Source organism: Saccostrea echinata, unplaced genomic scaffold (genome assembly GCF_033153115.1).
Source record: "Saccostrea echinata isolate AGI-Se365-2 ecotype Australia unplaced genomic scaffold, CSIRO_AGI_Sech_v1 ptg000117l, whole genome shotgun sequence".
Classification (NCBI taxonomy): Eukaryota; Metazoa; Mollusca; class Bivalvia; order Ostreida; family Ostreidae; genus Saccostrea; species Saccostrea echinata.
In genome coordinates this window covers 881,210-908,204 of record NW_026889866.1, presented here as the reverse complement: position 1 = coordinate 908,204, position 26,995 = coordinate 881,210, and the positions used below count along the sequence as shown (strand labels likewise).

The following is a 26,995-nucleotide window of genomic DNA, read 5'->3' as shown; positions in this document are numbered from 1 at the left end:
GTGTTAAAATCTTCGATCAATTGTCTCTTATCATAGACAATTCTATATTGTTTTTCTAAAGGTATTGTCTTGACTTCATGTTGACGGGTCCTCTGTATTTTGTAGGGATACGAGACTTGGATTTCGTTTCTTTCTTGAGCATTTTTTCTAAAGTTTCTGGTGACACGATATCGGAGGCCCGATAATTAAGGGTCAATCCTTTGACCTTACATGCGGAATTTCCCTTGTCTGTGAGGTAAGCATAATTTTTTGGCCCTCCTGACATGAATTTGATAATGTGGTCCCCGTCTAATTCGTCGGTCCATTCTCCTAAACTGTTGCCAAGGGTAGGATTAAATTGTCCCTCCTTATGTTGGTATATGATACTGTCCGTATCGAAATAAAGGACCCGATCTCCCAAAGGTTGTAAAGTCTCGTAGAGGTGTAATCGGGCATGAGCTGTGGTAAAACAGGCCAGTACCACGTTTCCGAATGGACACTCTTCCACAATTTCCTGCTTCTCTTGATAATTGACCAGCATCATGTCAGATTCTGGTTGCTCTTTATTTTCTAAGAGTTCTATACTTTTAATGTCAATGGTCGAATCTTGTAAGAGTTGTTGTAATTCCTCCTCTTCAGTCAAGGATTGAGTTTTAGGTAATAACAGGCGTTGAGCGAATTTTCCCCACAAGCAATTTAAAAAGAGTTTGGCTATCGTTCTTCGCACCGGATTTTTTTCTATACTTAACAGGACCATCCTGATACCTTCTCTTTCTAATACTTTACGAATGTAATCTAGTTTCTGTTCCTCCGTCTGAAAATCAGGTGGGAATCCAGAAGCTTCCTGTTTGATCTTTAAGAAGGTATCGATGTAAGGTCTGGATAAATCTTTACTGCTTTCTGGAAAATGCCGAACTTCGTAAATCCACTCTGAGCTATATCCCATGTCCAGGGCTTTATGTATTTCTGTAGTCACCCAGGTGCCCGTAAGACTGCGTTCCTGGTCTGTGTGTTGACATCGATGTTTAGAGGTAGAGTCCTGTCGTTCCGCACAGGTTCGACATAAGGGAAATAATAACTTGCCTCCCGTACGATAAGATAAAACGGGGTGATAGAGACCTTGGGGTGGTAAGACCCGACAGTGAATGAGACCGAAATAACTTCTTACGTCCTGGTAGTCGTCTGTTATGATCTGAGGATGGCCTAGGGGAAAAGGTCTGTGTTTTAGTACGTAAGGATATAAGGAACAGACGTCCACATATCTCATGTCCCCCTCGTCACAATATAATTTAGTCGCATTAGTCCGGCCTCCGTACAGGGCGTCTCGGGGGTTCAAAGGATATGGAATGTTGAGACCTGATACATAATTCTGTAGAGTTACATCTCTTTGCACTTCTTGATCGAATTCGTGCTCCCAGATGCTACGGAGGGAGTACCCCATTTCCTCTAAAACAGAACTCCTTTTTAAAGTTTCCTCGTGTAATTGTTCATAGGTAATTTGGGTCCGGTGAGGATGACTTTCGGTCTGTAAATTAGGATAGCAAGTGGGGCATCCGTGCCAATGGCATCCGTAAAATTCGTACACGGTATGAGTGGTTTCTTGGTATCCGTCGACGGTATAACTTCCGATCTTGACTTCTCCCCCGTTTCTTGCATGCTGTATGTTGTGTCCGCTCGGCATGAATCCTCGACGGTAGGCTAAATTGGCGGCACTGGCAAAAGTGATGGATTCTTGGAAGGGGTCTACATGGACTAAGCTCTTAAGTGTGGCTCTAAACTGAGCACAGCATCGTCTCAAAATATCGACGTTAGAGACACAGTACTCTAAAAATTCCTTCTGAGATTAAACACTTTTCCGGCCTGCTGATCGTACCATTGGTAAAATGCCTGTCGTCCATTAATAGTCATGTCGTCTGGATTGTAGTAAGCTGCCGGTGGATAAGGCCCCACGTAATTCTGGTTCTGTTCCGTATTAAAAAAGTGTGGAAAATATCTTTTCTTCAGTTCGGTGAATCCGAAAGCAGAGGGCATCTTGGACAGTGCAAAGGGTAAAAAATTATAGGAATCGATGAATTTCAGTCCACAGATTTGCAATGATAAGATTTTACTGCCGTTCATGATGACGGTAGGTTTCAGGCAGGCGGAATGAACCAGGTAATTTAAAATAAACTGTCCGTCGTATCCTTTGAAATTGTGGGCGATGATGATGGCCTCGTCGTGTAATAAAGCGGAATTCTTATTTCCTGTAGTGGGTTGTAATAACCAGTCTATGAACTGCTTTAAGGTCTCTGGCCCTCGAAACACGTGTTGACGGGGTCCCATGTGTTGACAGTGAGGACAGGGATCTTTTATGGGTAAGTGACCGCAATGTTGACATACGCGGTGTGCCACACACAGGTTAGGGACCTGGATGCCGGTTTCCTGCGAACATTCGAAATCGAAATAGATGTAGAACTGTAAAGTCTCTTTGCCCTTCTTTTTTTTTTCTCAGGCTTGAGTTGAACGTAGAACTGATGATCGGGGTCTACGGTTTTCTTACAGATCTTACACTGTTTCTGTCCTTTGCATTGGTGATGAGCGAGTAATTTTTTAGACATCCATTTCTGACAGTGCCTACATCGTCCCATTAAACTGTATACGGTGGTGGCAGTATTGTTACTGTGAGGCTGCAGATGATTTTCATAGCAAGTCCTACTCTTAAAAAATCCCTGGCACTTGCTACATTGAATGCGGCTCCCGTCTTGAAGGCAGGGAGTGTTAGCTAAACAAAAATTACATCGGTGAGGGCAATGGGTACGATGGCGTTCAATATGACTGTAGCCCACATCGCAATGATCACAATAATAGGGATTCCCTGTCACACCAGGCATAGATATGATGGCATCGTAATGCTGGTCGTTTAACAGGACATTCAAACAAGTTCCCTCTCCGTAGCCGTTGTAAACGGGCTCTAAACTGAGTTTAGAGGACGTGGACTTGAACTGGAATATTTTCAATCGATAGCGAGGGGCTAACACTTGTTGTAATTTCCCCCATTCTTCGGGTCCACAAGGCTGATGGATATCACACCCAGCTTGTTCCATGAGGGCTATAGCTTCTCGTTTCTGATTTAATGATTGAGTATCTCCTAGTCTCATGTGTTTCCATCGTATTTCCCATTCGGGGTCTGGATGTTCAGGTTTTTCACTGTATAACCGGGTGACCACCATAGCTCTAGCTAAAAAAAACTTATCCCAGGGATTGTCGATCTCAATGATAGTTCTTTTTTCCTTCTTAAAACTCTCCTTATTCACCATCAGATGTTTGGTTTTGTCTCCACCACTCCCTTCTGGATACTTGACCCGAAACATGTTGAATTCCATGGCCCCGTCTCCCAGTTTAAAATCCTGCTTGGATTGTTGAACGGCTTCTATTTTGTCTAAAATGAAGTCCTCGTTTAAATGTTTACATTGAGTAAACTCGTACCAAATTTTGGATTTCAGAGAAGGGTGGCGTATGTTCAGGCGTAGGTAATCGTTAGGATTACACTGTTCTTTATATTTGACATTTTGCAGCATGTCTCTAAATAATCGCCGAACAAATCCCTGTTTTCCTCCTCTGGAAATTTCTTAAAATTCACACTGTAAAAATCTTCATGCGCTTTAAATTTTCTGGAATGCTTGACTTGATTCAGTCTCACTTGATAATATTGGGAAATGGCCTTTGGCTTCTGGGGTGGATGGGCTGGTGAGTATGGTTCTTCATCCGACACAGTCTTTTGTTGTTCTTGTAGGGGTTGGGCTCTCTGCATTTTCTCTAATATTCTCGCATTTCTTTTTCTGAGTGCTAATTCTCTGTGTTTATTGTTGTAAATAATTCTTTCTAACTCTTTCGCCCGTCTTCTCCATCTCATCAGTTGCTGGGTATGTAACAGTTTTTTTCATAGCAGAATCCATGTCGACAGCTGATGGAAATGACAACAGAATGAGCTTCAAGTCAGACACATGAAATATTTATACAGTGTATGATGTCATAATGCCTAGGTAGCTGTGATTTGAATCGCTGCCAAGTTTATGTATTCATAGTATCTGGGTTTTTCCAGGTGTGTACTGAGAGGGTGAGGGTTTTTCCAGGTGCGTGCTGAGAAAGTGGAATGGGTGCTGAGCACGTGCAGGTTTTTTCATATCTCTGACCTTGACCCGGGGTTGCACTGGGTTGACCCAGCCATCCCCCGGGCCAAAAGTGCACTCAGTTGACCCAGCCATCTAGACGCCTTATACTACTGACAATTTTTCCATATATTTCACAGATGAAAAACAATATGTCTATCATTATCTATCATTTCTTATTTAATATTTATTCTCTTTATGTTCACGTTTAAAAAAAAAAAAAACAAATAAATAAATTGAAGTAGAATTCTAGGTTTCTCAAAGCCATTCTGTAAGGCAATTAGCGTACGTATTCCTTTGTTGTACTATCGGTAAATACAAATGTCACGAGGATTCCCTGACCAAAGACAAAAGACGCGTGTGTTTACGCATACAAATGTATTGCAATGTAAGGAAAAAAAATGTTGGCCATTGATATGCCTAAGAGATGCTGCTCGTTCTTATCCTTAAAGCGCTGATATTCTTTGCAAAACATTCTGAACGTGGCACAGACTACCATATATTATGTACATTGTATAACTTTAAAGAACTAAGTCCACGAAGCATCAAAAACGGCCTTTCTCAATAATTAATATTATGTTTATTATAGATAATATAGAATTTTGCTATTCATTACCGTTTTCCTTTTTTAAATATCTATTATACTTTTTGAAAAATAGATATTGCAATATTGCAGTGTTTTGATAGAAAAAGGCAATAGAAACGTCATTTTTTGTAATGTAACGTCACGTCAAAGAGCGATGAAATGACTTAAAGTTTGCAATTACTATGTAGAAATATACGAATTTAAGACTTGAAATTAAATGACTGGGGATAGATATTTATTAAATCAACACCATTTAAAGCAATATGAGCTGCATTTTTGAGAATTTTATTTTGCTGTTACAATGTGCTGTTATGATAATTCTGTATGTAATTTAAACTTTTATCATCAATTAGACTAAAATAAAATATTAATTTTATCAGAAGAAAGGTTCCTGTGCAGTGGAATGTAAAGTATTATATAAGAAATTAATATTGTACAGGACGACAATAATGTAATTTTGCTTCAATGAAAACTTCTAAATAGTTCTTCCATCGCAGATATGAACAACAGAAGTTTATAAATGTTCTTTTTTTCTGTCATTGAAATTGTTAATTACAATTTTGCCACAAAAATTTCGGACATAAAAGTTGCAGCTCATATTGCTTTAATTTAGAACCATAAATTTAAAAAAAGCAGATAAAAGAGTTCATTTGATATATCAATTCTGACTGGATAGAATTGCAAACATCTTTTCAATGGAAAATGACTACAACTGCGGTATTTTTAGATCAATGAAATAGTAAATATTTGAGCTTTTAAAAACCTATATCTAAATAAATTATCATAGAGAAAATAGTCAACGGAAGTTAAAAGGATATATTTTCTTAACATTTGTAAAAATAAATTGAACATCTCATCTTTTTTGTTCACGTAAAAGAGAAACAGAAAGGAGTTCGTAAAATACGGAACTCATTCAAAACTTGTTATTCCTAAATACAAAATGTTGTGGAAATAATTGAATTATATTTACTGCAAGAAATCAATAAAGGTAGAAATTTGTGTTATACTTGATTATAATTTTGAATGTTTATAAACAAAGAGAGTTCATGTAACATCAAGATAAATTCTTACATTATACTGTTAAACAACTTTGATGAATACGCATGCGAGATATATCCGCGAGATTCGCACGTACCCCAAGCTCGCGGATATTTATCTTCACGAACCAGCCAATCGCTAGGCCATATTTTATTCCCGTAAAATAACAAGTGTAAGCTGGACAGTGATTCGTGACGTGTTGTAAAATGGAGATAAATAAATGATGTTTCTGTTTTTCTTCTCATAACTTATCAGTTTCTATTTACCTATAAATGTAATAAATTTAGTATGTTTTATTGATGTATTGCTTAACATTCACTACTTTCAATTTCATTTTCACATTTTGATTTTCATGTGAGCAGTATTGCGTATGTAATGCTCTTATACGTCAAGATAGGAAGTGAGATACATCTATACAGGGATTAATATTTTGCAAATACTCAGCGTAAATTTGATTTTACACGAACAATTTTTGAAAGGGGGGAGGGTCCAGGTCTGTGCCACAAACACTCATGCATAGAATCACACCACAGGCACTTCAAGCCTGTAAAACAAGCAAAACAAAAAACAAAAACAAAACAAAAACACCTGTGCACCATGCTCTGAAATGCTATTTCCGTGGAAGGGGGGGGGGGGGCTTCCTCTAACTATTCAGTACATTTTTTCTTCCAAATACTTGAATTTTTGCATTTTTACCTTCCGGCAACAAGTAATGGAGGGGGTATCCAAATCAAAACTTACATATTAAAACTACAGCAAGATTATTCTCCGTAAAAGTGAGCCCCCTTTAAGATCTTTCTCTTCATTGAAAAAAATATCTCCATAATATAAGGAGAGAAATATATTCTCTAATGCACACTCCCTTTCACAGCGTTTTATGTTTACATGTACGTCTTAAAGTTAGATACTTCAGAAGATTGTCCAAAAATTGCATAGCTAAAAGTTCGGCGGAATTCAAAGTGAAACCTTTCATGTTACCTGTGGGTGGTCGGGGCCCGGGGCCGGGATTGTGAAGGTACACGGAGGGAAGCAAATACGCGAAACATTACATAGAGTACAGAGAGAGCAGATATTGAAATACTTATCTATATATATTCCCTTAATGGATTGTGCTTAATTTTTTATCGCTGTACAATTATTTGTACAAGGGAGGTGCTGGTCAAGAAAACTTGGCAGAAACAATTCATATACAAGTAGTTTACATGCACACATTTTACTCTTATTTACAATATCATAACAGTAACGATTAAATAATTCTGAATTTTTTTTAAACATATTTCAATTCCCTTTAAATTCCTTCTCTCAAATATCATTTTTTTTTTTGTTTTTTGTTTTTGTTTTTTTTTTAGCTTGTCATTTATTTTTTAATTTGACATCCCACTTGCACTTCATCTCACTCCTTATAAAAAACAATGTCAAGGGTCATATTTGTAAAATATGCATCTTGTTTCTGGAAACATATTTGAAATGTGTTGAAAGCAGAACTCATCCTTTCTTTAAAAAAACGTTACTTTTCACGTTTTTTTGCAGGCGCATAAGAATTATCATGCGGGTTTTTTTTAATGAAATAATTGACATGAAGTTACAAAAATAAAGATTGATTGCTGCTACATGTAGATATAAATATTGTATTTACCGACATGGGGATTCATTAAACCGGACATGTGCATTTGACGGATCAGCACATGATTTCTATTTTGGATCCAGTTTACAGAGATGTTTCTAACTATCTTAATGCTAAAATTCTAATGATATCTATTTAAAGATAATTTTCCCGTTTCTAATTAAATGCATTTAATAAAACGAACGAAAATTAGGTCCATTATGCATAAAAAGCCTTCGATTTTTTTTAATGATAAGCATTTTATATTGATTGCATGTATCTTCTGTGACGTCAAAAATGACGTATAACAAGTAACGTCATGTACAACATACATGATCATAATATACACCCATGCTTTTTCCAAATAAATGTATGATTTCAGAAAATGTCATTTTTAGATTTTTTACCACATTTAGTGTCTTAAAAACAAACAATCGACTGCTTTTCTATCACCTTGTGTCTTATCTATGGATCTTAAGTGTAATATGAACCACCCATTAGCATATCGGCTATTGAAATTACCGGATTTTTGAAAGCATCAAAATTCAAAAGTAATGTCAAATTTCGTATTTGTCAAAGCACAAACAACGCTAATAATTGACATAAAGATTTGTATTTGTGGTATTTATACATATAGTAAGTATGAAAGTTGTTCTTGCCTGTGACCCCATCTAACTTTGGGAAAAAAAAACCTGTTGATAAATGGGCATTTTTTACCCTTTTTATAACCAGCATTTATTCCAATCGTCTGATTTGCCTAATGCCGCCTCATTTAACTTTTTTTTTTACATGTGGGATATGAGTGCGTTTCCACTTACATTATCAATATATTTACACCTCATGAATCGATCCTGTAAGTTTGTGTAAAACACGAAGACACATATGATGGATCGTGGCCATAGCATTTTTCACACGCACTGAAATTTTATTTTATTTTTTTTTCAACATGAGCACACTCGTTACCGCAAAATATTTTCACTGGAAAATGTTTTTCGAATAGTAATTATTCTTTTTCTGTTTTAATATTTTGCGGTAACGAGTGTGCTGTATGTGTAAATCACGATTAATTGTGTAAAATTTGGCATTTTCCCGGAAAACCTCGAACCACGGTGAGGTTTAGAATTTAGTTTGACATAATAAATATCCGGTTTTGACGGAAATATTGTACATGTGAAATGTGTTAATGTTTTAGGGTGAGAATTATCAAAAACATTCATTCTGAAGCCATTTAATTTTTTTTCATATTTAATAGGCCAAATGAGGCATATTGTGGGTCGAGTTCTTTCTAGTCAACAATCAGTAACGACAAATTACAAACTCGCCAGTTTCAATTTATGAGGTGAAAACCTCCTTCCTTTATCATTGAGAGTATGACCAGGATATCTTTTTATCGATTCTAATCTTACTATTTAAATTAAAAGCAATAAAAAATATTTTCAATTCAGTTGATTTTCTCGCAACTTCATTTAATAACATTTGTATCGTAGATTGACCTGAACCACGTGTTCGAAATTAAATGTAAATATGTGGTTGGCCAACATACCTTGCTATTCTTTCAATCATTGGACAATTGCTCGTGGTAAGATCCGCTGTGCGCAATAATAACAATAGCCATATAAGGTATACAAAGCTTTGTCATTGTAGCAGCTATTACACATTTTTCCTATCGGGTTATTGGCAACGTTGGAAAATTGGTAGCTGCTGAGCATCAATAAATTATAACAGAAGTGAAGATTAAGTAACATGAGACTTTATTACCCCCCCCCCCCCCACACACACACACACACACACATAACCACCACTTCCTTTTTTGAAATCATGGAAATCTTTCAGAAAGGTCTGGGAACACATTTTTCAATTGGGGCCTAATGATGACTTAAAGATTGTCTAGAAGCTACCATGAAGCACCTACGAGCCACCATTAAGCTACCTTTACGTTGGCAAAGATGAATTCAATGTTTACTTTGATCTTTGTCGGCCAGTAAGCCAGTTATAAATAGCTAGCGAAATAACAGGTTTATCCTACTCTTTCCAAATGGATCTTTATGGAAAAGAGGTTTACAGCATCAATATCCATCAAGCATCGCTTAATTTCTTACATTTTCTTAAATCAAAGAAGTATCTTGTTCTTCTTGGTCATACAGTGGCTACAACGTTATTGTTGACAACTTACACGAACGATCACGTTACACGAACGATTCCGCACGATTAACGCACGATAAAATCTGTTACACGAACGATCCTTCACGCACACGATTCTACACGTTACACGATCTTACACGATTGCTAACGCAAACGCACGATTCCTCACGCAAAATAGTTCAAATTCTTTAGGAATGGATATTTTCAAAACGAAATAAGGCTGAATACTTATTTTAGTTTGCAAATAAATATTGATATTATTTCATCGACTTTGAAAAATGAAAAAAAAAAAAAAAATAGAAATGGATATTTCTGGAACCAAATTCATGTAAGACTTATGAATTATTCTAGATTACAAATAACAAATAATTATTTAAGTAATTCTCCGACTTAAGAAAACTGATTTTTTTTCTATCAGAAGATGTACATGTAGATGGATCGTGTGTTTTGATTGAATTGGATTTCATAATATGCAGAAAGAGATAAGTTTGAAAAAATGGCATGAAAATGAATTAAATTATGTTATATCCATGTTTCCATATGCGAATCTCTTAAATCAACAATTATTTTACAAACATTTATTTGCAGATATTATAAAAATAATTAAAATTAAGCTCAAGAGAAAAACACTGAAAAACGAAATCCCGACAATCATGTCGTATACATGTACATGTACATTCGCCGACTAAATATTTATGTAAGCATTGAGAATTGTTTATTTATTTATTTGTAAAATTATCTATTTTGATCTATTGATTTTCAAAATTTCTTGACCATAATTAGCAGTAAACATAATTAACATCAGAGAAAAAAATCCTTAATCATCTAAGTGCGGTTTATCACAAAAAAAATTACGCTATTTGACGAGAACACAATATTGTACGACTTATTATATTGCTTATTTCCAAGCGATAATTAGTTCGTACTGCTTTTAATTATGTAAATCACTCTTCATTTATTTTATTTGGATTGAAAAAAAAAAAAAGACAAGAGAAATACTTGTATAACAAATAACATTCCGATAAAAACTTACAAAACGAAATTTAAGAAACGTTTAAAGTTTAACGTTTCTTAACGCACGATCACGCACGATTAAAACCGCAAACGATTGAGTCTGATACACGCACGATCTCGCATGTTACACGAACGATCACGCACCTTACACGAACAATTCTACACGATTGGTTTGTCAACAATAACGTTGCAGCCACTGTAATATTGTATCATATGACATTCCAACATATTTGAAATTACTTGAAATGTTTGGACTACAAAAAAATGGCTTTAGCTCACCTGAGCTGAAAGCTCAAGTGAACTTTTATGATCACCTGGTCCGGCGCCCGTCCGTCTGTCTGTCTGTCCATCTGTAAACTTTTCATATTTTCATCTTCTTCTCAAGAACCACTGGGTCAATTTTAATCAAAGATGGTGCAAAGCATGCAAGAGTGAAGGAGATTCAAAATTGTTAAAATGAAGGGCCTAGCCCCCTTCAAAGGGGGAGATAATCAAGAAAAGGCAAACATAGGGTGGGGTTATTAAATATTCTTCTCAAGAACCACTGAACCAGAAAAGCTGAAACTTATATGAAAGCTTCCTTAGGCACATGTAGTATAGATTCTAAATTGCTCAATTCATGGCCCCTAGGGGTAGATTGGGGCCACAATAGGGAATCAAAGTTTTACATTGAAATATATAAGAAAAATCTTTAAAAATCTTTTTTCTCGAGAATCACTGAACCAGATAAGCTGAAACTTATGTGGAAGCTTCCTTGGGTAGTGTCAGGCCTCTAAATGACCTCTAAAATTTAAGCGCCAGCTGGCGCATTATCAAAGAAATTTAGTCGCGAATGCAAATTTTTAGTCGCCAGGCAATATTTTTTAGGCGCAAACTTTAAAAGTTAGTAGTAATCAATATAGGGACCCATGACGCGACGTGATATTTTGTTTGCACATGTGTTTACCAAAAACAAAAAAAACCAAAAAAAAAAAAAAAAAAAAAAACAATAAAAAAAAACAAAAAAACAAAAAAACAACAACAACAAAGTGGCTAAGAAAAAACATGTTCAGTGCTAAAAATACGAGGGGTTATCAAAAAGTTCGTGGACTGAGGCGATAAAATTAGTACTATGTAGTCTGTGCTTTCAAAATTTATAAGGAACATAAAACAACAAAAAATAAAGAAATGTTGAAAAATTTAGCTTGATACGTTGATTACTAGCCAAATTATTAATTATTATAAATAAAAACGACATTATATGATCACCCGGCGCTGTCGCCGTTTAGTTTCATGACGTCCGACAACTTCATTGTTTTTCAATGTCCGATACTTCTACCTCATATACTTATCTTGATAAGATTCCCTGGAGCTGAGTAAGGACTTAAACCCGTCTTGTTTATATGACTTTACAATGTCATGAACAGCTGCTTTCAGTGCATGTAATATTGTAAATGGATTTATACATTGGGAGAGATCCTCGCTTGATTATGCCAGCATATTTTGATTTTTGGAGTTCAATATCTACCACACATGATCAATGTCATTTTTTGACGTGATTGACTTTTCATACCTTGACTACAAATCGACATTAACTGTTCATTCCTTTTCTCTTTGAATTTATTTTGGCATTAAAAAACAAATACTCTGGATGCATTTTATTTCTCTGTGGCCAGTTTAAACATTTCCTAGGTCTATACCTTTTTTTCAGGGGGCAAAACTTCATAGAATGTTGGAAAAAGAAACCCCTCCCTCTTTTTGACGTCATTTTCAAGCCCTTAATTGTTTGACACTCAATACAAAATTTACGATAAAATTTCATAGAACGTACAGAAAGAGGTAAAAATTTAATATTTTACGGAACAATAGTGTCCAATCACATACCTGATTAACGGGATTTTGGATGTCAAATGTTCATAACAAAAGAATTTTCTCAGTATCACTCAGGTCGAAAAAAACATCATGTTCGAGGTTGCGCCACATGGACATACCATTGTTTACAAAAACATTACTAATTTATTAAAAAATAAAATTTATGATTGATGGTTTAGTCTAAAGGTAGAAAAGATGATGCTAACTAATTATTCTAAAATTCATTGATGTAAGCGGTTTTAATTGTATGATGCTAGTCCACGAACTTTTTGATACCCCCTCGTAATTTCCTCTTCTTTTAAATTTCCTTTTGCTTCAGAAAAACTGAAATTGTTAAAAATGTAAAAAGTTCCGAAATCCGACGATCGCCAAGTCAATTTAAAATGGTCGCCAATTTGGCTACTTATGGAAAAATTTTAAGCGTCAATCAAAAATTTTAGGCGCCGTGGCGACTAAATTAGTCTCCAATTAGAGCCCTGAGTGTACATTCTAAATTGTTCAAATCATGGCCCCTGAGGTAGAGTGGGGCCACAAAGGGGATTATATGGGTGAAAGTTTTTAAAACTCCTCAAGACCAAATTCTTGTCGAATCATATGAATGTGGAAGCTTCCTTAGGTATCCATTTCTGTTCAAATCACACGCCTTGTATTTAGGGTTGTGCCACAGAAGGTGATCAAAAATACAAAAGAATCCATGTATTTTTTTTTGGGGGGGGGGGATTGGGGAGGGGGTTCTGATGCAGAACAGCAAGGCTAAAGTGACTCAGGTAATCGTTGTGGCCAATGGGCCTATTGTCTTATATTTGGAATGAACACGAAATTGCTCATGAAAATATGCTTATGTTGTCAAACAAAGATGAAAAGACATGTTTCTATATGTATAGAAGTGGTCGAAAGATATTGATAATTCATCCAAGGGACATATGTGTAATAAATTAATCAAAGTCAATTTCTGGATATGAAAAAAGTTCGTATCTTTTAAATATAAGAGCAAAAATGTCAACCAGTGCAACATGTCTCTAGGATGTATAACTATTTGCTGTGTGATATAAAATGTAATTTAGAAGAAGACTCTTACAGAGATTTGACCCATTTTCTGCAAAATATTTTGATGAATTCTTGATAATCCCTCTTAGTCACCATATTCTTCAAAAAAGCATCATTTGTAAAAAGAAGTGGGTAGGGGTAGTGTGAAAAATTATAAACTTTCGTCAGGATGAAAATATCCCCTATTTGGCTGTATGTTTTTTTTTTCTGAAATTTAAGATACTAATTGACTTAGTATAGTATGTAATAAAATGGCAATTTGCTGGGTAATTTTTTTCACATTTGAAGCAGGAGTGTGAGTCTTTGTCCGATGAAAAGGCAGTATTTCAACGTAATTTGACCATGCATCGTGTTGTAATTCTGTTTTTTGCTTACAATGCTTAATAAATTTAAGATTGATGTCAAATATTAATTCATATAGATGGATGTTTGAATTCATATAAGAAAAATAATAATTGATATAACAATCAAAATTTTATAGCCCTTTTCATATCTTCTTCTTATTATATTTAACCCTGCTTTTTTGTTCTTAGGTGGATGATAAAGGCTACGTTAAAAATATCAAATTTCTCATAAAGAAGTCCGGTGACCTACCTTGAATTTGTAAAATGAATTAGAACAAAGACTCAACTCAAACATCTAATTATAAAATCCAGAAAATTTCAATGGTTAGATTTTTTGTTATCAACCTATCAATCTCTACCTTAAAAGATGACCGATGTATTTCAATATTTCAATTAAAACACATTATATGATCCAAACTTTGAAATATTGTATCGATAGAACTGTATTAAGCAGATGACTCTCAAAAGGAATTTTCTTATAGGAAGTGGCAGCAGTAAGTCTACACTTTATACATGTAATGGTGCTTAGAAATGGACACAGGCTGTTGCTCAATTAAATCGTATATGGACAGGGTCATTTTTGCATGAAGAAAACATTGCTTTTCCGACTTTAAATCTAAAATGTTCTCAAAACATACAAAAAATGTGATAATGTAATTTGTTCTACGTAAATTGTTAACCCGGTGAAGCCTGGATCTTATTACAATCGACATGAATAATATATTTCAGGTAAGAAAATGTTCACTCAGTATAAACATACATGTACCATCAATGTTTCTTCTAGATATCTAAGGATTGAAAGTAAGATTTCATAAACATTTCAAAGTCGATTCTTTACATTATTTCCAGATAAACGGTCCAAGGTTAGATTCGAACAAGAGTTTCTATTTTATTATGTATTTCAGAATTTTACAATCAATTAAATAATTAAACAGAACAATTTACGCAACATACAAGATAAAGATACTGTATGAATACTCCATATAGAAATTTAACAATGAAAAAGGAATTTAAAATGTAAACATACGAATTGAGAATATCATGTGAATTAAGAACATTTACATATAATTAGAACATATTATGAACAAAATAATTTAAAAAAAAGTTTGAAATGTCTTCTCTCGCAGAGAAAGCGATTAGAATATTATAAAATAAAATATATTTTGTCATTTGAATATCTATGAAAAATTATCATGATACCTAATTATAACGAATGAGATATAAAGATAATCAACATTTATCAATCTCAAAAGTCCATTAAAACAAAACAAATTTGAAGCAGAGCAAACATGAACCTCCAAAAACATCAGAGGTGGGATCGGGTGATATGGAGGAGAAAGCATCCTCTATCAACCTGCCACACCCGCCGTGTGCTCATTGTCATGATCAGGCAAACGGAAAAATCCGTAGGCAATTCCGTGTTTAAGAAATGACCTTACAATTAGTATGAAAAACGTCAGTCAGCATTAATGATACATTGTATTTGCTGACAAGGTCACTTTATCGACCATAGAACTTGTGAAAAAAATGACTTCAAACGAGATTGTTGCTATCTTATTTCCATCAACTTGTTTGTCAATAGCCTGCTTTTTTTTTTTTATAAAATGTTCATAAGTAATGCATACTCTTGCGTATCGAATCAGCTGGGAGATATATACCCCATGTACAGGTGACATTTTTTAAACAATCAACAATTGAAAAAAAATTGAATGTAGAACCATTCATCAGAGAGAGAGAGAGAGAGAGAGAGAGAGAGAGAGAGAGAGAGATTGCGTTTGTGTGCGTGTCCCTACTTGAATTGAAATCGATGTTATAATGATTGATATACTTTCTGTAATGATTTAATTACCTGAAATTGTTTAATTCATTGGAAATTAGAAAAAAATGTTAACAAGCAGCAGACAGTATTTACCACGTATTATTAAGAAAGGTTTTATGAATTATCAAATCTAATGGATTTAGATTCACTATCCACTTTTTATTTCATTTAAGAAAATTTAGAACAAAAAAACTCAGTGTAAAAAAATTGAACTAATCATATAATTCTTTGAGTTCAAGACGGTTACTTAGAAAATAAATATATTAAATAATATTAAAAAATTATTTTTGTCAAACAAAATAATCGGATGTTTAATTGGAAAAAAATCAGATTCGTCCTGATAGCACTTGTAATGAATGATGATATGCCTTTAAATTTTTTATTGTTTTTTATTTATTTTTTTGTGATGTTACAGGAAAAAGATATTAAATGTATTTGTCGTATTTATTTGTTATTTATTTAAAAAAATAATTATGTGAATGCCTACAGATTGTTATTTGAAAATTCATTAATTTGGGGAAAAATATCAACAAAGGGAAAGAGACCAAAAGTCCAAAATATATGGACCACTCCTTACCCGTTCAGAAAAATATAGAGCTGGTGGCCTAAAACAATTACAGAAATGTTGATATGTCTCATTGAAAAGGGCAGTAAATTTATCTTAAGTTTACATGTATACACAATGGAATCCAGATTCTCCTCATTTCCTCATTTTCCTTAGTCAGTCTGCATTATGTTTACCTATATTTAGAATAAATTAAAAAATATATAAACGTCTCATCTTGTAAACATAAGAAAATGATACATGCTATTAATATATTAACAGTTTCTCATTATTTTTTTAACAAATCTTGCCTACACCTATTATAATTGATAAATTATCTTAAAAAACTCGTTTTTAAAATTTTTAAAACCTGAAAGTAACTGATCAGTGAATTGAAACAATCAAAAATATATAAAAATTCAATTGATTTCAGATTAATTTCTACTTTTTCAAAAAAAAAAAAGAAAAAAGTTTGTTAGGAAGACCGAAATTCTTTGCAGCAAGTGTCTGCTACATAACCAAATAAGCCCCACTCTCTTTTAGTACCTAAATTCAACGACTGAGTTAGCATCCTCTTCAGTACAAGTCACAGAAGTCGCAGTTTCATTTCCAACTTCGTCTTGTCTAAGCAAAGATTCTGTTGTGTCTGTTTTTGTGTATTTTAGATTTATCGTTCCACGTTCTAAATGAAAAATAAAGTTAAAAAGCAAGGGGAAAAAGTACGTATACACGCATAATTTAAATCGTTACTCTGGTGATATATTACTTTAAAATGAATAGTCAGGATGATATCAGGTATAGAACCGATAATCATCTCAAATTTAGAAAAACAAAACCCACATTTTTCCTCCTGAAATATGAAAATATCCCCATAGCTGAATAGTGACATCGTCTCATTCAGCAAAATTCAAAAGTTTTAAACTTCTCTTTTCTACAATGTTTTGTTGGAAATACAAATAAAAAAAAAATATTGCGTTTTTGTTCTGGGAAAAAAATTACATGAAAAGTGTATGAAAGAATTATTGAACTTATATTTGTGAATATTTGCACGAGTTGGCTGCATGGATGCACGAGCTTGCAAGAGAATTTTTACAGCAACCGAGTGCAAATATGTAAGTTCTATAACTTCTTCATTACATATCTATAATAAACTTTAGAAATCACTGTTAGTTTGTTGGATATTCCACGGTAGATGGAAACGTATGCCATTAATGCCCTGGCATAAGTTACTATTAGGTTACTAATAGGTCACTTTTATGAAAAAAAGATCTATTTGGAAAAGTCAAGTCAATGCAAGCTTGAACAATCATTACGGTCAGAGTGTCATATAGTTCACGTCTTGTGAACAGTTTCACGACAACTGCAGGTCGCCCGCGTGGCCCAGTGGTTATATAGAGAGCTTGCTCTAGAGTCGTGGAGTAAAGAGTTGATCCTTAGGTCGCGTGTTCGAATCCCACTGCGGGACATGGAGACTGGTCCTTCGGATGAGACCGTATAAACCGAGGTACCGTGTCGCAGTAGGTGCCCGCACGAAAAATATCCCTCACTTCTCAATGGTCCTGAGTGCCGAATATTGGTCAGAATTTGCAGCTCTCCACCGGCAAGTGGTTCCATATGGTGAACATTCTCGATTGTTGAGAGGGACATTAATCAAAATTAAACGAACAAAAACAAACGATATCTGCAGTATTTCTCTTTTGCAGGGCAAAATGATATATTTTGGTGAAATATGACATAGAAGCAATTGTTAAATATTCGTCATTTAATTATCTGTCATCAAAAAATTCGCCATACGTTAGTAATATGCCTTGCAAAAAAGTAGTACCGCAGTTATCGTGAAAGGCCTATTTTCAAAGCAGATGTACGGTATTAGAATGTTATTGTAAAATTCATGTGTCTTGACTATAGCTTTCGGAATGAAATGTTTAATTATTGTTGAATATAACAATATTTCTCTTTTTTAATGTACTAGATTGAAATGAAGTGTATTCAATACGATATTGCAAAAAAAAAAAAAAAAACAAAAAAACAAAAACAAAAAACAAAAAACAAAAAAAAAAAAAAAACAAAAAACAAACAAACAAACAAACAAACAAAAACAAAAACAAAAAACGATATTTTGCAATGTTCCCGTTTACAAGATCGTGGTTAGAGGTAGAATTTATATGCGCGTATATAACAGGTAGACAGAACTGTTTAATAAGGATTGACTTTATTTTTTTGTGAAAAATCGTAATAGGCGAATGTTCTCTGTATGAATCTTGCTTGGGATGGAAGTGGTATCGCTTCGCATTGATATACATGTACCAGTAAATTACGATGAAGAACGGAACATACCATCAAATGTGGGGGTAAATTGAAAGTATTATAAACTATTTTGTACACAAATATTGCTATGGCCCGTCCATAGCACTTTCCAAGTACATTAGGATATAGTGATTCTATATATTTATATTATTATATATATTTTGTATTAAAAAAATGTAAATAAATTTTGTATTGCAATTGAGCCAAAGCGATTTATGTGTAACACTTGAAAAGTTCATAAGTATTATGATTTTTTTTTAATTAAAATATAAAGTCAATCCTTACGTATTTATCATTTCGATTCCTGTTTGTTATCTCCATATTTTAAGTGTCAGTCACGTGATCAAACTGCGCCAGGTGATATCACAACAAATGTGTTAATAATGTGTAGCTGAGAGATCCCTTACAAAAATTTACTATAGTTACCTATAGTAATTACTTTGATACGTTGGTTTACTATATGGAACTTTATTCTAGAACTTTTTTTAAGATTTAGAGCCTTGATATTTCTTAAATGACTTACCGATGAGGCATCTTTTTTTTAGAAAAATATGTAAAGATACAAGAAAATTACTTGTAGGAATTAAAAAAAAAAAATTAAATATATCGATCTGAAATTCATATTAAAAATACCTTGATTTACTACAGTAAAAACTTATATTTACTATAGTTAACTAGAGTTCTTTTTTGTTAGGGATCCATTTGCACAAATCGCTTGTATTAATGTTCATAGTCCAAGTATTGAAATGAAAACCGAGCTGGAAATGTAATGACCGTGTTTTGAATGCAATTTAATGTTTCGGACTGCCATAACATAGCAGCATATAATCACCCCTCCCCCAAGCATAATGATATATGTGAAATACGAATGGTATGTTCAGTGTCCCCCCCCCCCCCCCCCCCCGGACCAGGACGTCCAACACATACACACTGAATCATTAACGCAAGTTGGAAAAGTCTTATAAGACAGAAGAAAAAGACTACATATATGTATATGAAATGAGGTGTACTAAATGGCTGGAGATTTGAGTATTACTCAATAAAAAAAATGTATTTAGAATTGATTCCTCAGAAGACTCATTGGTATTATGATGTGTATACATTTATATATATTTTGAAATATGTCATTTAGGATGAAATAAAAATGTAATATATATATATATATATATATATATATATATATATATATATATATATATATATATATATATATATATATATATATATATATATATATATAAGTAAAATATGAAATAATATTTAAAAAAATCAACAACATGTTTGCTTTCTCTCAATTAAGCACATTATCTAAACTTAAAAACATTTCACAACTACCTTTATTTTCTTTTATTTTCCTGTCCTCCGCTGTGCTTTCTTGAACATATTTTTCTTTATCAGCGTTTTTTGATTTTTTTCTAAAACATTGATAAAATTTCACAACCACGCCAGCAATCGTAAGATTTATTATTACAATAAAAATTATGCCTCCAAGAACAAGACCAAGCAAAGTTGAATCAGAGCTTGACTGCTTCGGTTCGGATCTGTAATGCAAAAATATATTTAGATTTTAATTAATTATCCATTAAAATGATATATTTCTTAGAACATTTTTTCCTTCTACCCAATTAGCTTTAAAAATAAACCAATGGGCGAGATATTCCAATAAATTACAGATTTTGCGAACTGCTCCAAACTAAACAAATGAGGGTATCCAATTTAAGGTCACCAGATCTAAGGTCACTCAGGTAACCTTTTGCTTATCTTGTTATTTTCCTTCCTCGTCCATTGACCGTTGTGCGTCGATCGTAAACATTTGAACATTTTCACCTTCTATTGAACCACTGGACCAATTTCAACCAATTACAACCAATTTTCAAACATGGCATCAATGGGTTAAAGCTTACAAACATTGGGAATTTCATGGTTCCTGTAACCCCCTCCCCTTCCCTACCCCACCACCCGAGGCCAAAGGGGTGGAACTAAAACCATCAAAACTAGTGTCGTCTTTAAAAACCATCTTCATTTCTCATGGACATCGAACAGTCAAACCGTTGGCATGATTGTAAAAAGCATTGACCTCTCTACCAAAATTATAAAATTCATGGACTTTTAAAAAATTTTCTTTCCTCTTGTATACTTAGCAGATACATAACGTGCGCGGTTATGATTAGCAAGGATGCATCTCCCAAACTGTAAAATTAGTTGCCCCAGGTTCAGGTGTTTTGGTGTTGGGGTAGCTCTGTTGACAATATAGTGAAAAAGTATTATTTCTGTGAAAATCTTCTTCTCTGATTTTGCGTATTTAGCAAGCAAACTAAATGCAAAATTATGATTAGCAAGGGTGCCTCTTCCAAAACTACGAGTTTCATTGCTCCTTGGCAAGGAGCTCTGGTGTTAGGGCAGGGCTCTATTTTTTTCTATTGATAGAACAGTGAAAAACATTAAATCTTTGAAAATCATCTCTGCTCCGGTTATTAATAGAGAAAACTGAGTGAATTGTTATGGTGAACAAGGTTGCTTCTTTCAAAGTTGTCATATTTGTGGCCCAGGGACAGGGGCTCTGGTGTTAGAGGGCTCTACTGATTATATAGTGAATGTGCATTATTTCTTTGAAAATCTTCCTTGCCTCTGGGTATTAGCAAACAAGTTAGTGCAAGGGTGCCTCTTTTGGAATATTATGAATTTCATGGCCTTTGGGTCAGGCGTTCTAGTTTTAGGACAGGGGTCTATGGTTATACAATAAAAATGTATGATCTCTTGAAAATCTTCTTCTCTTATACTGCGTATTAAGCAAACAAATTATAGCTAAGTAAAGCTCAGTATAGCTAAGTCCAGTAAAGATGCCTCTTTAAAAATTGTGAATTTCATGGTCAGGAGTTCTGGTGTTAGGGCCTTTTTTTATTGATTATAAAGAGAAATGCATTAGATTTTTTTTAATTTTTTTTTAATTTCTTGCGTTTATTAATGCGTTAGAATTAAAAAAAAAATAATTACTTCTTCTCTGCTCTTGTGTACTTGGCGAATATACTAAGTGAAGAGTTATGGTAATCAAAATTTTTCTTTCAAATTTGTAAAATTTGTGACCCCAGGGTCAGGGGTCTGGTATTATGTGGGGTTGGAATTCTATCGCCCAAGCCCCAGGTGTCATGATTTGAACAAACGGAATCTACATTACCTGAGAATATCTCTGCATTAATAATGGCTCAGCTGTTCTAGAGAACAAGATTTTTAAAGATATTTCCTATATATTCCTATGGTAAACTTTGACCCCCTGTTGTTGCCCTGTCCTACCCCCATTGGTCATGATTGGAACAAACTTGAATCTACACTACCGAGGATACTTCTATTACAATATGACTTATCATGGTTTTGCTAATCTCGAAAAGATTTTTAAAAGCATTTACTATATATTCCTATGTAAAACTCCCTTTTGGGACCCCGCCCTACCCAAGGGGATTTTAATGTGAAGAAACTTGAATTTAGAGTACGTAATGAAGCTTTCACATAATTTTAATCTTCTCTTGCCAAGTGGTTCCTGAAAAGATAATTTTTAAAAGATGCCACCAAATTTTCACGAATTCTTAGTTATCTCCCCTTGAAAGTGGGCGCTGCACTTCCTGTGATCAAACTTAAATCCACTTCACCAAATGATGCTTTGTTGCAAGTTTGATTGAAATCGGCCTAGTTCTCGAGCAGATGTCGAAAACGTGAAAAATTTACAGACCACAGACAACGGACGACAGACAACAGACGAACGCTGGACAATCTTTGATCAGAAAAGCTCAATAGAGCCTTCGGCTCAGGTGAGCTATAAATGATTAGTGGTTCTTTAAATGTGAATCCTTATATCTGAGTAGTCAGGAGAAAACAATAAAAGGCAGTTACTTTGTTCCCTCAAACCATTAGGAAACAGTCTTGTAACTATGAAATTTTATTTTGAAAGAAAAATTAAACGATTAGCGCAGACATCCAGACATGATAACATGCACATTTAAAAGAAAAATTTTTCGCCACTAATTTAAATATAGTAATCAATAAAAGAAATATAAATGGTATTTAGATATAGTGGACAACCGTTTCTTTATTATTTTCTGTATAGACAAAATTCATGTAATAAACAACTTTTCTGTCTATTACGTTCTAATATTAACTTAAAAAATAAATTCCTCTCCTGAAATGAGGAATTGCAAGGGCTCGTATTTTTAACACAAATCTAGGAAAAAAAAACTAGGAAAAAATTCTTGGTTGTCATGAAATGTTTCGTAAAAAATTCTTTTTCTTGAAAGCTGTAAGCATTTCGTGATTTAACGTAAAAGCCTAAAATATGCTAAAGCTGCAATAATATTTAATAGAAGCACCTCCTTGATTTCAATTGTTGAGTAGGTATCAATTACTAATTGTATATAGACTTTTTTTTCTAAATGGAGTCATTCATGTATCGCAATTTCCCTGCATGTGAAATGTTTCTCAAAAGCTCAGAATCAAGATTTACTCCAGTATTAGGCATACTTGCTCTCCTTTGCATGAGAGACAAAAGGCTGTCGTAGTTGAAGACTCCACATGATGCACAAAATTAGCATGATATCAGAGCATAACCTTAGATAATTTTACAAGTTTCAATTGTCGCCCGCGTGGCGCAGTGGTTAGAGCGTCTACTCTAGCGTTGCGGAGTAAGGAGTTGGTCCTACGCAAGCTGACTTTACGAATATACCCGTTACCTGGGTCCTTGCTAATAAACATTTTGTGTAAATCTAGAAGTTCACAGAATAATAAACATAAGATACATGTACGTATTGTTCTCCTTGTCCGTTGCTAAATTTTAATTCGTTCGTCATCAGTCAGACCACCAGCGTATTTATAGCAGCTTACACTAGAACTTCACTTCCGGATTTTGAACTTAATGTGTCACTTCCCGAGGGAGTTATTTATCTATTTAACATAAGATTTTGACAAAGGTTTGTAACAGTTTAGTAGGTAAGCTTTATTCTTTATTTTAATAAAAAAAAGTTGATATTTTCTTTCATAAATGGATTTTTTTCCGACAGTATTGTTGGCATCACTTTCATGACTTTGTTTATAAATAATAATGCTTACCTTTTTGTACTTTTCATATGTACTACCGATTGTAACAATTAACATGATTTGTATTGTAAAAATCACTTTTCAATCTGGTCTGAAGAAATAAAGGTCATTAAAAATCTATAGATTTTATTCTGTTTTTTTTTTTAGATTCATACTGTGAATGTGACTTTCTCACATCAGACACTAATCACGACAGTAAAAAATCAAAGCGTGATTAATATAATGTAAATGTATAAATACTTACTAGGTCTCAAAATGTGACGTTTGAATTATTACATGTACTTTAGAAGATCAGTAACTTTATTAAAGTGCAAAAATAAATTTGTAATTTTCTCTCTGCACAGGAAGACTCACCGACTCTCTTCTTGATTGACCCTCTTCTTTTTCAAAGCATGGTCATAACATTCGGCGTCTAAAATGGATTTCCGAAAAGACAATTTCAGAACAAATTGTTTGTGAAATAAAAATCACCAAACACAAAAGAAAAATTAAAACAACAAAACTGCATATTATGAAATATGCCAGGAGAGTACTTGCTTTTCATAAGCCATGTTTACTACAAACTATTGTTTATTTTTGAAATTGTTAATCACTATCTTCATTTCATAAATAAGTTTGAAATTTTACACTGCATTTGCATAATATTCTTCATACTCCTAGACATAATGCAATGAAACTACATGAATAATTTCAAAACCACTATAAAAACTGTGTATTTTAAATAAATGAATTGATTTAACCAATTTTGAGGCCTGAAACTTGAGCTTATCCTTCATATATAATTGTCACCATTAAGAGAAAGATTTCATTGCTCCCCATATCCATTGAAATTGTTTGATGTGAAGAAGTACAGAAAAATGTATCTAAATTGCATTTTCAAACTGTGACCACATTTTCTCAACCCTGCGATCTTTACACTTAATATCCATAAAAATCTCAACACTTTTGAGGTGGACTCCGATTCAGATACCAGGAATTTCACAATTTTACAAGAGAAGTTTTTGCTGTCATTTGAAATTCATTTGATTACTGACGATTGTAGCAGAATGTGTATTTTTTTCAATTAAAACTATTTCTTGCTATACCGAGACATTTAATTTTTAGCGAAAAACAAAATATGAAAACTATTTTTGTTATCTTTTGCATCTCTGAATATGCTTTATGATATTGTTCTATTGTTTTCTTGAAGTTTTCTGCATTTGTTTTTCAAACAATTTCACATAAAATATGCTTTCGTTTTTACTCTCCAATTCCATTTAAAATAGCATCTTAATTTTTATAATCTCTTTATCAAAACGACTATGTAAAAAATGTAGAAACATTGAGTTAGCTCTTTTTTTTTTTTTTTTTTTTGATGGATGAGTGGACATGAGAGACATGAAAAAACCGTGAATAGCTTAAAATGCTTATTTCTTTCCGTAATATAAATCACCTATACCTTAACTGAGATTCTTGATACATTTTATGAATGTAATATAATCTTTTAAAACAAAATTTATGTCATGGGTCCAAAAGATTTTTTGAATATCAATTGGAAATCAGGGACACTTTTTCAATTTCTAAATACATGGACAGCGCATGTTTGTCGGCGATTCATCAGAGGACTACACGTGTATTTTGAAAAAAAAATCCCATAATCAAAAGAAATGAGCCAACAAATGTGCACTCATACTTAATTCCACTAAAAATACAAAAGAAACTTTTCGCTTCCATTGCTATGAATGTGTTAAACTTGATTTGACCTGTTGAAAATTACAATAGTGAACCTTTAAATACAATTATTTTAAAACTTGACCTCTATCTAATTCAGGTCTGATAGCTTGTTTAGTTGCTCCGGCATTTTATCAAAAAAAAAGTAATGAACATTTAAAAATGTAGAATTTTGAAGTGAAATCCACTTGTTTATATGTGGAACATATAACATTTGTAACTATTGCTAAAAGATGTTATCTTGCTTAACGGATTGCAGAAAGCAAAACAGTACATTATTATACAAAGCCACATGTTTCTGAAAATTGAGAGGGTATAAAATCAAGCAAAATATGGTAAACAAAATAGTTTTCAATTGCTTAAAGTCTTACATAGGTACGCATTCCTAGAAGAATATGAACCTGGGCAGCTTTTGCAGCTTACAAGGCTATCCTGTATGCTAGCTCTTCCGGGGTTGTACTCCCCACAATTACCTACAATGCACAATATCCTAGATATCTCAATCATCAACAATTTTAGTAACTGATAGTTGTGAAAATTTGTTAGTAGTGGTTAAAATATCATTAATATTATTTAATAATATAATGTCAACTCTTTATTAATGATTTCAAAATTCATGAATGATTGGACTCATAACATTGCCTGAACTCTTTTCTATGTGATGTTATTCATTACACGATTTGAATTTGTGTACATTAATATCAAGTCTTTATTATATGAGGTCAGAATGCCAATGCATGATACGGAAAAAAAATGTTCAGATATGGTTAGTCTTTACTACCAGGGATGGGGTAATCGTAATCAAGTAATCGTAATCGATTGTAATGATTACTTTTTTTTCAAGTAATCGACAGTAATCTGTAATCGAAGAGATGTTCGATTACTTGTAATCGTAATTTAATCGATTACAGCTAAAATTTTCAATGTAATTATAATTATTTTTTCGATTACTTTCGATTATTTTATACATAAATGGATGTTATTATGGAGAATAATTTCCAGTCAGTCATACATTAATATCAAATATAAACCACCTAGTGTAATGGTTGGATTTCCTAACTTTTATTATCATAAGTTTAACGATGTTCTCAATAAAATTTGCATTATAGACCTACTGGTCTAGTATTAAACAGTTCAGAAGTGTATTTCAACCATTTATTAACAAAATATACAGATTTTTATGACATATTTTTATTTTACATTTGACTCACTGTCCTCTTGCTCCATGTCCTTTTCCATATTTCAGATGTTGAAAAACTTTGTCTTGTAAGAGACAATTATAAATAGCAAAAACAGCTTTAAGTCCTGTATTAAATATAAACAATTTGGTAAATAAACTACATTGTACTTGAAAAAAAAAAATGGAAGTACTTATTCGTATCTGAAAATTAATGTTTAAACAACTTCAAACTTGTGTTTCAGTAACTTTACAATTTTCTAAATCATTCTCATGTTTTCATTCAAAATTGTAAGGTTGCTTTTATATCAGTGAGAGGTTATAAGTGTCTGTAAGAGAGGGAGTAAGTGTCACTGTGTTTGCTTATCTTGGCTAATTAATTGACTGAGACACCCCTGACTTGTAGTTAATGAGGTGTAAACTGTGAACTACCTAGTGTTTAACTTTTATAATTCATAGTTCCAATGAAGACAAACATAATTGTTAATACAATTAATAGCTCTCAAAACACTTATTTCAATAAAGAATGAAATTGTGCTACTGGTTTAATTACTTAATGACATATTTAATCTACATGTTTATCACTAAGAGTTCTAATTTACTT

At 33.3% G+C, this 26,995-nt stretch overlaps 1 protein-coding gene across 1 annotated transcript; it reads right to left on the bottom strand.

Moving 5' to 3' along the window:
• Positions 1-55: 55 nt before the first annotated feature.
• On the bottom strand, positions 56-2,301 carry LOC133177309 (uncharacterized). The gene is made up of 2 exons (XM_061312366.1): positions 2,088-2,301; positions 56-1,803 (listed from the first exon to the last, which is right to left on the bottom strand). The coding sequence occupies exons 1-2, from the start codon at positions 2,299-2,301 to the stop codon at positions 56-58; spliced, it is 1,962 nt and encodes a 653-aa protein (XP_061168350.1).
• Positions 2,302-26,995: the final 24,694 nt, after the last annotated feature.

Coding starts and splice junctions, on each gene's coding strand:
- LOC133177309 (XM_061312366.1), bottom strand. CDS start 2,301: ATGGGACCCCGTCAACACGTGTTTCGAGGGCCAGAGACCTTAAAGCAG. Junction 1,804..2,087: donor TACCGTCATCATGAACGGCA/GTAAAATCTTAT, acceptor AGGAATTTTTAG/AGTACTGTGTCTCTAACGTC.